Source organism: Salmo trutta, chromosome 12 (assembly GCF_901001165.1).
Source record: "Salmo trutta chromosome 12, fSalTru1.1, whole genome shotgun sequence".
Lineage (NCBI taxonomy): Eukaryota > Metazoa > Chordata > Actinopteri > Salmoniformes > Salmonidae > Salmo > Salmo trutta.
In genome coordinates this window covers 13,471,142-13,483,233 of record NC_042968.1, presented here as the reverse complement: position 1 = coordinate 13,483,233, position 12,092 = coordinate 13,471,142, and the positions used below count along the sequence as shown (strand labels likewise).

Here is a 12,092-nt window from a genome sequence, read left to right as displayed (position 1 = left end):
GATCACTCCATCTTACCCTCATGCACCATGGTGAGTGATAGATCGGATAGCCAAACGTATTTTATTCTTTTCAGAGATGGGGATGGAAATAATTTGAACCTAATAGATATGTTGCCTATTTGCCTCGGACTATACGCATCAAAAGTGAATATGCATGGAAGGTGTGTCACAGAATAGAACAAAATGCACAGCAAAAAAGTGAAATAAACAGCACAACATTGAAAAGTTTTTTTGTTTTTTTTAATGAGCACAGTAAGCTTACGCGCAAACCTGGAAACACATTTTTATTTTTGTGATTACGCTTTAATTTATTCTTATGTTTGCCTGTAGTGGTATGTTAAAAACCCACATACTAAATATTGTGCTTCTGTGGTAATATAATGGAAGCAGTGGTATTAGTAGTAAAAGGTATAACCATGTTAGTCAGGGACTGGCCTCAGCTGGATGCATCTCCCTTGAAGAAGTTACAGTGGTTGCCGTGGAGACAGATTCTTTCTCTGGCCGAGTTAAAGACCAATAGCGTAGAAACAGGAAGAGGCCTGTAGGTTGTAATAAGCATTTTGACTGAATTACAAGATGATACGTCTGGCTTTCTATACAATAGTGACTCACAGTAGTGTAATAGAACATACTGTAGGTCCCTGACCATAGACCACATTATTTGACTGGGTTGTTAATCTGCCACAATCAATGCCACAATCAGGACATTACCTACAGTGTTTTATAAGGGCATGCTTTTACATAGACCAATGTAAATATGTTTTCCATACTCCTAGATCTATGTACTATTACATTAACATCAGTTAAATTACCATGATGATTTTTATCATTGACTTTGCATCGGATTGTGCTCCCGCACAAATTGACTACTGTGTTTGTATGTGTGCATGTGTGTTTACCTGATGTGAATGAGAATAAGGGCTGTTTCTTATCTCACCATGGAGAGAGTTGACAGTGCAGAAGATGTAGAAGGCTGTCTCCTTCAGGGGGCCAAACTGGAAGAGCAGGACCCCCCAGGAGACCCCCAGGAGCCAGGCCAGACCCAGCAGACTGAGTACTGTCCCCCTGCTCATATTCCTCTCCCTCAGGACAGGACTCTGACGGTGGGCCCTCATCACCTTCACTGTCACAGACCCAAAGCACAGCACGTTCACCACGAATATCAGCACAAAGTACGAAAAGGACACCGTGGTCAGAGCAGAGTCAGTCAACCAGCACCTACAGACAGACAGACAGACAGACAGACAGACAGACAGACAGACAGACAGACAGACAGACAGACAGACAGACAGACAGACAGACAGACAGACAGACAGACAGACAGACAGACAGACAGACAGACAGACAGACAGACAGACAGACAGACAGACAGACAGACAGACAGAGAGAGAGAGAAGGGGAGAGTCACAGACACAGTCACGTACATATAAAGACAGGGACACAGTCAATCAGTCAGTATTTTACAGAGAGAAAGGGAGTCATTGGTGATAGGAAAATCCATATAATTATCACGATATTACTTACATTTTAACAGCACCACCGTCTTGCTGGTATTTGTTGTATTCTCCATATTTGCCACAAGCGGCAATTATGGTAACTACTATACCAGGTATTCCTGAAAGAGATTAGGAAAGTATTCATTGAATTGCCCCAGTTGAGTCAAACACCAAGAGACAGCGTAGATACTTTAAATACATGAATGAAAGCTGAAGAGATCCAGAGATCCCTCCAGCTCAGAGGTGATCAAGCTGGACAATACCATGTGCAGCTGGGTGAAACTGTTTCACTTCTCACTGATCACGCCTAGTCTAATCATACTTGTCTTCACTGTTGCCTTACTGCACTCACCCCATCCAACCAGGCACAGTTTGAGGAGGTATCTGTTGACGTGGATGCTGAAGACCCGGATGATGAGCAGGTAGAGGTGAAAGCCTTCTAGGGAGAACCAGGTGAGGGTGCACAGCAGGGAGTAGTGGGTGGCTGCTGCCATAGCAACACACAGGCCGTGGACACCAAGGGAGGCCAGGCTGCCGTTGATGAGGAAGGTCAGGTTGAGGCACAACAACGCCACGCACAGGTGGATGTGGACGCATAGGGAATCATCAGATTTACCCCTTCTGGAGGAAGGGAAGTTATAATTAAATCTATTGTGAAAATCAACAATATAGCAAATCTCATTGTTATGGCAGTTCCTATCTAGGTTCCTTCTACTAACTCTTTGGGGTCAGGTTACTGTAAAAGCACTGTATGACAACTGCTGATGTAAAAAGGGTACTTTGAATCTCAAAACTTGTTTTTCCAATGAGGATGTTCTGTCTGAGAGGCATTGTGTGTGGTGGCTCATCGTTTACATGTCGTGGACATAAGTATTAGTTTGTCGATAGAATCTGACCTGAGGTGGATGAGGAGAGTCAGACACAGGAAACAGAGGGATATTCCACAGCCCACCCTGGACAACAACGTCAGCAACCACACAGAGGAGGAGCTCAGATTGTCACTAGAGACACTGCCCGGAGACTGCCGTCAACACACACACACACACACACACACAGTGGCTAGGTCACACTTTGATTGAGTGTTCAATGTTGGGCTTAAATTAGTCCGTATCGTGGTATAGCACGATTGAAATGTAAAGGTAATTTCAGATTGATCGGACATGTAAGTCACTTAGCGTGAATGGAGGCTCCGCGAACACGGGAACATTGCACTTAAATTTAAATTGCGCTATACTGCAGATCTTCCACAATACGATTTGAATCAAGCCCTTAACCTGTTGGGGCTAGGGGGCAGTATTTGCACGGCCGGATAAAAAACGTACCCGATTTAAACTGGTTACTACTCTTGCCCACAAATGAGAATATGCATATAATTAGTAGATTTGCATAGAAAACACTCTAAAGTTTCTAAAACTGTTTGAATGGTGTCTGTGAGTATAACAGAACTCATATGGCAGGCCAAAACCTGAGAAGATTCCATACAGGAAGTGCCCTGTCTGACAATTTGTTTTCCTTCTGTGGCATCTCTATCGAAAATACAGCATCTCTGCTGTAATGTGACATTTTCTAAGGCTTCCATTGGCTCTCAGAAGGCGCCAGAAAGTGTAATGGGGTGTCTGCAGTCTTTGGGCGAAGTACAGCAGCTCTGTTTGTGAGTGGTCAGGCTGGGAACAGTGACACTGGAGATGCGCGTTCATGAGAATTCTCAATTTTTTTCTTTCAGCCTTTGAATGAATACAACGTTGCCCGGTTGGAATATTATCGCTATTTTACGAGAAAAATAGCATAAAAATTTATCTTAAACAGCGTTTGACATGCTTCGAAGTACGGTAATAGAATATTTTGACATTTTTTGTCACGAAATGCGCTCGCGCATCACCCTTCGGATACTGACCTGAACGCACGAACAAAACGGAGGTATTTGAATATAACTATGGATTATCTGGAACCAAAACAACATTTGTTGTTGAAGTAGAAGTCCTGGGAGTGCATTCTGACGAAGAACAGCAAAGGTAATCCAATTTTTCTTATAGTAAATCTGAGTTTAGTGAGGGCCAAACTTGGTGGGTGTCAAATTAGCTAGCCGTGATGGCCGGGCTATGTACTCAGAATATTGCGAAATGTGCTTTCGCCAAAAAGCTATTTTAAAATCTGACACCGCGATTGCATAAAGGAGTTCTGTATCTATAATTCTTAAAATAATTGTTATGTGTTTTGTGAACGTTAATCGTGAGTAATTTAGTAAATTCACCGGAAGTTTGCGGTGGGTATGCTAGTTCTGAACATCACATGCTAAAATATAATCATGAACTTGATTGAACAAAACATGCATGTATTGTATACCATAATGTCCTAGGAGTGTCATCTGATGAAGATCATCAAAGGTTACTGCTGCATTTAGCTGTGGTTTTGGTTTTTGAGACATATATGCTTGCTTTGAAAATGGCTGTGTGATTATTTTTGGCAGGGTACTCTCCTGACATAATCTAATGTTTTGCTTTCACTGTAAAGCCTTTTTGAAATCGGACAATGTGGTTAGATTAATGAGAGTCTTGTCTTTAAAATGGTGTAAAATAGTCAAATATTTGAGAAATTGAAGTTAAAGCATTTTTGAGGTATTTGTATTTCGCGCCACACGATTCCACTGGCTGTTGACTAGGTGTGCCCAGGGAGGTTAATCAATTGATCGAAAGAACGTTAAAGTGAGATCACAACAAATTATTTCTCACCATAAGCACAGCGAAGAATGAAAGGTGGTTACAAGAGCATACGGTTTCATTTTCCTGTTTCTTAGTGACACATCCAGAGGAATTCCAATGTGCAACTTTACCTGTGAAACAAAGACAAGCATTAAAATAGTTTCAACATATCATTTTGTTGTATACAGTGCTTCATAAAACTATTTTGGTTAGTTAATAAGTAATACTACCATTTTCACCATCCCAGAATACACATGTTAGTGATATGTTTTCCTACCAGAGAGAATAGAACCTGATTAGTCCCCTTCACCTATTCCAATCCACACCATATCATAAACATTTTTGGAGCTGTCAAGCAATTGATAGATTGCAGACAGGTGAAAGAATATTTAAAAAAGAGAGTTTGATGGTTGATTGTGATGTAAATATGCACGGCTCACTAACCAGTGATGCATTCTGGAAGCGGAATGTGATATTAATATAGTTACTGAGGCCTGAGATGTCCTCTCCCACATTGATGGATACCACTCGACTGTTTAGGAGCTCAGTGTTGTTCTCCATCACCTAGTAGGGATCAGAAGAGAGGATATATATATCCTCTCTGACATTATATATATATCCTCTGACATTATATATATATATATATATATATATATATATATAATGTCAGAGAGGACCACAATTTTCCTCAGAACCAAATACTTTAAAGGATATACGTTTCTATAGGCACTGGGCATGATATTTGAGTCATATTTGAGTCATAACAACAAGCAACAACATATTTCTCAGTAAACTTGTTCTCTTTTATTTGAAGTTAAGTCAACAGGTTATATTGTAGTGTATTTTGAGCATAGTGTGACTGGTAGCTAGCATAGTAGCATGTCAATGAATAGTGGTAGAGCAGGCAGAAGTTTGCATTATAACTTTACATAGATGACAGAGATACAAGTGGTTGTTGGGTCTTTCCAGGAAACTGTCAACATGCTCAAATAGAGCTACTTTCCATAACAGGCTGTCACGATGCAGTTTGCTTAAGGACTTTATTAAAATGTGCACTCCGTCAGTGTATGTTTGTACCAATGTGTTGTCACTACATGATTCACATACTGGAGCTAAATGAGAAAGTACCACAGATGTTTTTCTGGGCTTTTGTTAAAATGAGGATGTCTTGAAACTTTCAAAGCAGAATTACTTTCCCATTGCTCCTCAAAAATGTAGTGTATGATATACCATTTTGTAGCTCTGAGTCTCTACTTTTTACCAATGTAAAAAAACTATTTCAAATTTTGCTACATAAAACCGAATTCGGGTGGTGAGTCACATATTTCTACATGTGTTATGAGGGCAGGTCTGTTTCATTAGTTATCTCTGAGATGTAGTTGTTACTGTTGTTTTACCGGGAACAGGCTGTCATTCTCAAACCAAAATACTCCCAGGTTAACTTCCTCTTTCGTGTCTCCCATAGCATCATTCAAAGCATCAGTAGGAATCTCCAACCAAATGTCATCCATCTTCTCCAACTCGACCTGGTGGAGATGGAGAAAGAGTTATAAATGTGGTGACTGGCGATATCCACATTTTGCTTTTGACCTCTCTCTCTTTCCATGTCTCCATTTCGTTGATGCTCACATTATTGGTGGAGGGTAGAGACATTCTAAATATGAGCAAATTGTTCTTCTTATGTGATGTCACTGAGCCTTTAAGGCTGTCAAGGGTCACTTTCTGAGGTCCCTGCTTGGTAACGTTGTAAAATGTGCTGTTGTAGGGAAACAAAAACAATCACAGTTCTGAATAATCCAGCCAAAAAAGAACCCATGAAAATATGTTTAGTTGTCAGTCAAACATTGACATAGCTCAAATTACATTACAAATACATTTCAGTCAGGGCCGGCCCTAGGCATAAGTGACATAAGCAACACAATTTTGCTTAGAGCCCCAAAAGGCTAGGGCCGGCCCTGCTTTCAGTTCAAATTATAAGTGGACTAACTTTTTTATGGAATGCAAGTCCTGGACATTCTTTAGTGTTTCTTCCTTTCCTTTACATTTTCTGATCAATTCATCAACAGAGGTCAGGTCATTATTTGTATAAGTCTGTCCAATGTTTTCAGAATCACATTCTCTCACACTGTATGGGGTCTGACTAGTAGTGGGATGATTTCTCATGCTAATCAAGGTCCGTTGAGCCACACATTCCATTAGAGGCATTTCTTTGCAGTCAGTAATATTTTGCTGCATGATGTTGATGGTGCAGCCTGTACGTAGAGAACAGAGTCCATTGTATTGGTCAAATCAACTTACACTGAGTAAAAACCACATGCTTTATTATGGTTCATGACAGTAGAAGGCTAGATAATCTACACATGATTCCTCTTGGCAAATGGGTCGTGTTTGTTTCCTACATTTAAGAATAACCTGAATTATTATTATTATTATTATACCTCTATTTCAACAAGGAACACAGACTGAGACCAAGGTCTCTTTTACAGCTGGGCCCTGCGTATACATGTTTACACATACAGTTTAGGTACTATGATTAAGAAACTACACAAGACAAACAAAACGATCACAGATAACACAAAAAAATACAGCAACAGATTATTACATTTACACATAGGTTATTCCCCTAACAGCACAATAACTTGCATTACCCAAAACAGTTACAAGCAATACAAAAATAAAAATCCTCCAATAAATGTTTAAAATGGGCAAGGGGGACAAGAGTCTCAAGTTTAAGTTTAGTCTGCAGGCTATTCCATAGGCAAGGAGCGTAACAGAAAAGGCAGCCATACCCAACTCTGTGGAAATCGCATGGGCCTCAAGTGTAATCCATGCTTGAGACCTGGTTTTAGGAATTATAATTATAATATTGATAAGTGATGATAAATAAGAAGGTAGTTTATTCAGAAGTGCTTTATAGACAAACACGAGAGCATGTTGTTCTCGTCTCATGGACAGCCAAGTCCAACCTACATTTTGATATAAAACACAGTGGTGAGTTCTGTAGCTAGCACCCATAATAAACCTAAGTGCGCAATGATAAGTAGCATCCAGCGATTTAAGTGTTGATGCCGTAGCATGTAGATAATATCCCCATAATCTATAACAGACATAAAAGTAGCTTGCACAATTTGTCATCTATTTGTAGAGAACAAACATGTCCTGTTTCTATAGAGGAAGCCTAGCTTGATTTTTAGCCGTTTACAAAGTTCGTCAATATGCATTTTAAAAGACAGTTTATCATCCAACCATATCCCTAAGTATTTATATGCAGAGACCTGATTAATTCGAGAACTATCTAAGCTCGTAAGTGCAAGTGTATTTTCAACCAACTTTTTGAACCTATTAAAAATCATAAAATGTGTTTTCTTTGCATTTAAAACAAGTTTCAGCTGTATAAAAGGCCCTTGTAATATCTTAAAATCTGTCTCCAATAGTGATAATGCTTGGTCTGCCGTTGAAGCGATAGAGGACATGACAGTGTCATCAGCATATGAATGAATTTGAAATATAGTTTAAAATATAGAATAAAGTTTAAATTTATTAATACGAACATGTTACTCAGATTTGCAATAGTGTTTTCAGCAGTTGGACATCAAGGTCGAGAAAATGCACTTTGCTGTAACAAAATTACCTGAACATCCAGATGACAATTCAGGAAGTGTGTAGTTTGTGCTCCTTGTGAAGGAAAATGACACCTCTCCTGGGCCAATATGCATGCACTGCTGGGTATTTCTTATTTCTATTATTAAAGTACACATCCCTGTAAGACTGGAAATATCATAAGTGCAGAAGCATTCATGCCCTGAAAGAAAGGCAATACATTTAGCACAGCTGAGTTTCACATGTTCCCTGTTTCACTTGTGACAGAAATAGGATCAAATAAATAGCTAGAATATAGTTGAACTTACTGTCAGAAATGTTTCCATCCACAGAAGGTATTGTATGATGATCTGCTGCAGACTTTATTTGAGATTTCTCAAAGAATCTGATACAATCTGAAACAAACAGTTGATGCAATCACCGAACAGTATTCCATGACTTACTGAAGTTTATTCAGCTTAATACAAACTAAAGGGTACTGTCTTTTAGTTATTCAAAAACACAAGAAATGCTTTCATGATTATTCAATTATGAATCAGTCTCAATGATAATATATCATAATGTGTTGTATTTAATCATTTAGTAATAAGTACTAAATTGTTTGTCAATAACACCACTTGACTAAAAGAAGATGCATAGTTCACCATCATGAAAGATGTTGTCAATGTATCTGAGGAAATAGATCCCCCCAAAAAATGTGAAGGTAATAACAGTCAAAGGAACACATTACAGTATATACAAGTATTTTGTTTGTCATATTAATCAACAATGGACCTAGAAAATGCATCAAATTGACGACAAAATGGCATCACTTGTAATTGGAATACCAATGAACATGACTAAACATCCGTTGTTAATACTGTAATACTGTTGTGGAGCTGGTCAGATTTGTTGTGTCAGTTGTGATCATTACACACAAAAGTAATATAATTCTGAAATATGTTGAAATATTTCAAATATGTTGAAATGGGTCTACCCCAATCATTCTGCGACTGGAAAACTATTTAGCAAAAAAAATCAGCTGCACATGAACTCTGCACAGGTACTACTGTTTAGTAAAATAAGGTTGAGAGCAGCAGGACGCATGAATGTCCTCTCCACTGACAAGACAGGTCGCATAGTACAATTAAGGTGAAAAGATACTTACATGTTCCATTCTCTTTGAAGTCTAACCAAACAAATGAAAAAAAGTTTCAGAAATTAGGTATTTTTTGTGGCAAAAAGTGCACTATTTCATTGGCCTATTAAACATCCAGAGAAGAACAAATTTGAATATTGTGAATTTGGAGTGAGAAGAGATATTTCAATACATTAGACTAGTTAGTTAGTTAGTCAACACATTGGCCTTTACTCACCAGGACAAAGTTGTTTTGAAGAGGATGCTTTATAAACCCCGGACACAAAGAAATAAACCACCAACACAAAAACGCCATAGCCAAATTGTGAAATTTGAAACATATTAGATGAAGATGGAACTGTAAATTTGAAAAAGACAACATTATGAGATTTCAGGAAAGATCTTCGGAAATAAATAGCTGGCCGCAGGGGAACTATACGGAGATATAATCACGTGAGCCATATTTCAATGGTACATAACCTTGCGTAAAGTGTCATATTCATATTCAGTATTCATACATTTTGTTAATCAACTTAAAACACATGTTGCAGAAGGTGTTCAACTTACCTTTCATATGAATTGATTTCTATAACCTCCACACTCACACCGCTCTGTGACTCTGACGGAGAGAAGTCAATATCAAGGGAGGATAAATTCAATGTTTTGCATGTGGTGGTTAAAAACCTCTTAAGGATCCGCCCCTTTTTTTCCCAATTTTCGCCTAAAATGACATACCCAAATCTAACTGCCTGTAGCTCAGGACCTGAAGCAGGGATATGCATATGATTGAAACCATTTGAAAGGAAACACGTTGATGTTTGTGGAAATGTTAAATTAATGTAGGAGAATATAGCACATTAGATCTGGTAAAAGATAATACAAAGAAAAAACATTTTGAAAGTATGATGTTGACATGATCAGTCCAATCAAAGCAACTGTAGATATAATGTGATTTGATGTCATTTTATCTGTGGCCAATGACCTTGAGCCTTCTTGGATGGGCACTTCTAATGTAAGTCTATGGCAGCACCCAAGGGGCTTGAATTTTCGAGCTCTAACCATACATTTTGTGGTGACGTAGTGTCCCCATGAGTGACAGAACACTGAGCCAATCACGGCGCAACTAGAGAAAATGACCAACCCCTACGCTCCGTATTTTCCGCTGGCTGCCACCACATAAAGCACTGAGCTAGAATGAAACACCTGCATTTTGGAGCTGCTTTACTCAACAAAGCAAAAAAGAGACCATGTTAGTATGCAACTTTATTAACTCAATTATTATTATTTTTTACATTGTTTGCTAAATGATATGTGACACATATTTTTTTGGGGGGATTAACAGGTGAGGCTCAAAACCGGTGGGGCTCTGCCCTACTTGCCCTGAATGACCCATCACCACCTGCCAGCAAGCATCTTTCTCATGTCAGTCAGTCACAGAGTTTCTAAACCATACTGTCCTGTCTTTGAGTCAGTCACGTGCGTGGTCTAAGTAACTCAACTGGCTAGTTTACCTGTCTGTAAACAGAAGGCTGGCTGTACGTTGATCCTGCTGCTCTGATTAGATAGAGTGAAGCTGTTGTTCTCTGTTCACTTGCTTCATAATTTCACCCGATCACTTTTCCTCTAATGTTTTCGGTCTGATCATTTAGATTGTTGCTGCCTGTTACCATTATAAATCACATGGTGAGGACGTTTACTATCAATCTATCAATGTGCATAATACCTAACAAGTGGGGCAAGGGTAGAGAAAAAAGATGAAACTCTAATGCACATTCTGACTGAGTGACAGCAAACTTGGCTGCCTGCTGCAAGTTGAGGACACACAGACACAGACACACACCCCTCCACACGTTGCTCCTAATCTGCAGTTTTTTTGCAGTGAGAACTGCAGAGAGCTATTTTGCCAACATCTATTTGGGTATATTGAAACACTTCAGTTTCTTCTGATCACGAGTATCATCTGATCCGATCCGACAATCAACTGTCAATTTACATATACCAGTATGTCCATGTCGGCACACCCCTATTTTGCACTAAAATGGCATTATCATAATTTTCACAATTTCACAGTATTATTCCAACCCCATAGTGTGGAAATATATATAAAACACAGAAAAATAGTGTTATTAGGCCTTTAACTGAGTCTCGTCACGGTATTTTTGTGCATTCAAATTGCCATCGATAAAATGCAATTGTGTTTGTTGTCCATAGCTTATGCTTGCCAATACCATAACCCCACCACTAAAATGGAGCACTCTGTTCACAACATTGACATCAGCAAACTGCTCGCCCACACAACGCTATTCACGTGGTCTGCGGTTATGAGGATGGTTGGACGTACTGCCAAATTCTCTAAAACGACATTGGAGGCGGCTTACGGTAGAGAAATGAACATTCAATTATCTGGCAACAGCTCTGGTGGACATTCTTGCAGTCAGCATGCCAACTGCACACTCCCTCAAAACCTGCGACATCTGTGGCATTTTATTGTGTAACAAAACTGCACATTTTACAGTGGCCTTTTATTGTCCCCAGCACAAGGTGCACCCGTGTAATGATAATGTCATTTCATTAAGCTTCTTGTTATGCCACACCTGTCAGGTGGAAGTATTATCATGGCAAAGGAAAAATGCTCACAAAAAGGGATGTAAACAAATTTGTGCACAAAATTTGAGAGAAATAAGCTTTATGTGCCTTTGGAAATTGTTTGGGTTCTTTTATTTCAGCTCATGAAACACAGTACCAACAATTTACGTGTTGATTTATATTTGTGCTAAGCATAAATTAAATGGCCCATTGCAGACCACCCAGTCCTGACCCCACCAGCTGCGGCATTCTGGGTATTGCGCTGGCTAGTGACTTTCCCCTGTCCCAGCTGTAAACACCCTGTGGGCAATACTGGGAGGAGTGATATCCAAGTGATAAAACCTCACAAAAGTGTGTGGTGATGCCCAACTCTCCACAGCACAAATATCTCCTATAGTCAACCCTTTAAACAATGCCCAAGACGCTGCCAGACCCCTGGTGGAGTGGGGGCGTACACCGCTAGGTACCCCTTGTCCCCTGCTGCTATATGCCAGGGAGATGGCCTCCACAATCCAGTGGGAGAGACGCTGCTTAAATTCAAATCACATTTTATTGGTCACACACACATGGTTAGCAGATGTTATTGTGAGTGTA

The 12,092-nt window shown here is 39.4% G+C and overlaps 1 protein-coding gene across 3 annotated transcripts; it reads right to left on the bottom strand.

Annotated features, from left to right (window-relative positions):
* Nucleotides 1–218: 218 nt before the first annotated feature.
* LOC115202945 (adhesion G protein-coupled receptor G3) lies at nucleotides 219–9,536 on the bottom strand. 3 transcript variants are annotated; one of them, XM_029767146.1, is made up of 16 exons: nucleotides 9,480–9,536; nucleotides 9,151–9,270; nucleotides 8,943–8,963; nucleotides 8,104–8,190; nucleotides 7,827–7,997; nucleotides 6,183–6,447; nucleotides 5,825–5,951; nucleotides 5,593–5,721; nucleotides 4,640–4,759; nucleotides 4,426–4,468; nucleotides 4,226–4,326; nucleotides 2,393–2,517; nucleotides 1,849–2,117; nucleotides 1,525–1,615; nucleotides 938–1,218; nucleotides 219–539 (listed from the first exon to the last, which is right to left on the bottom strand). In XM_029767146.1, the coding sequence occupies exons 1-16, from the start codon at nucleotides 9,484–9,486 to the stop codon at nucleotides 424–426; spliced, it is 2,073 nt and encodes a 690-aa protein (XP_029623006.1). In that variant the 5' UTR covers nucleotides 9,487–9,536; the 3' UTR covers nucleotides 219–423. The 3 variants fall into 3 exon arrangements, with proteins under 3 accessions (XP_029623006.1, XP_029623008.1, XP_029623007.1); XM_029767148.1 differs by having other exon boundaries at nucleotides 938–1,123; XM_029767147.1 differs by having other exon boundaries at nucleotides 1,849–2,114.
* Between the last annotated feature and the right edge of the window lie 2,556 nt (nucleotides 9,537–12,092).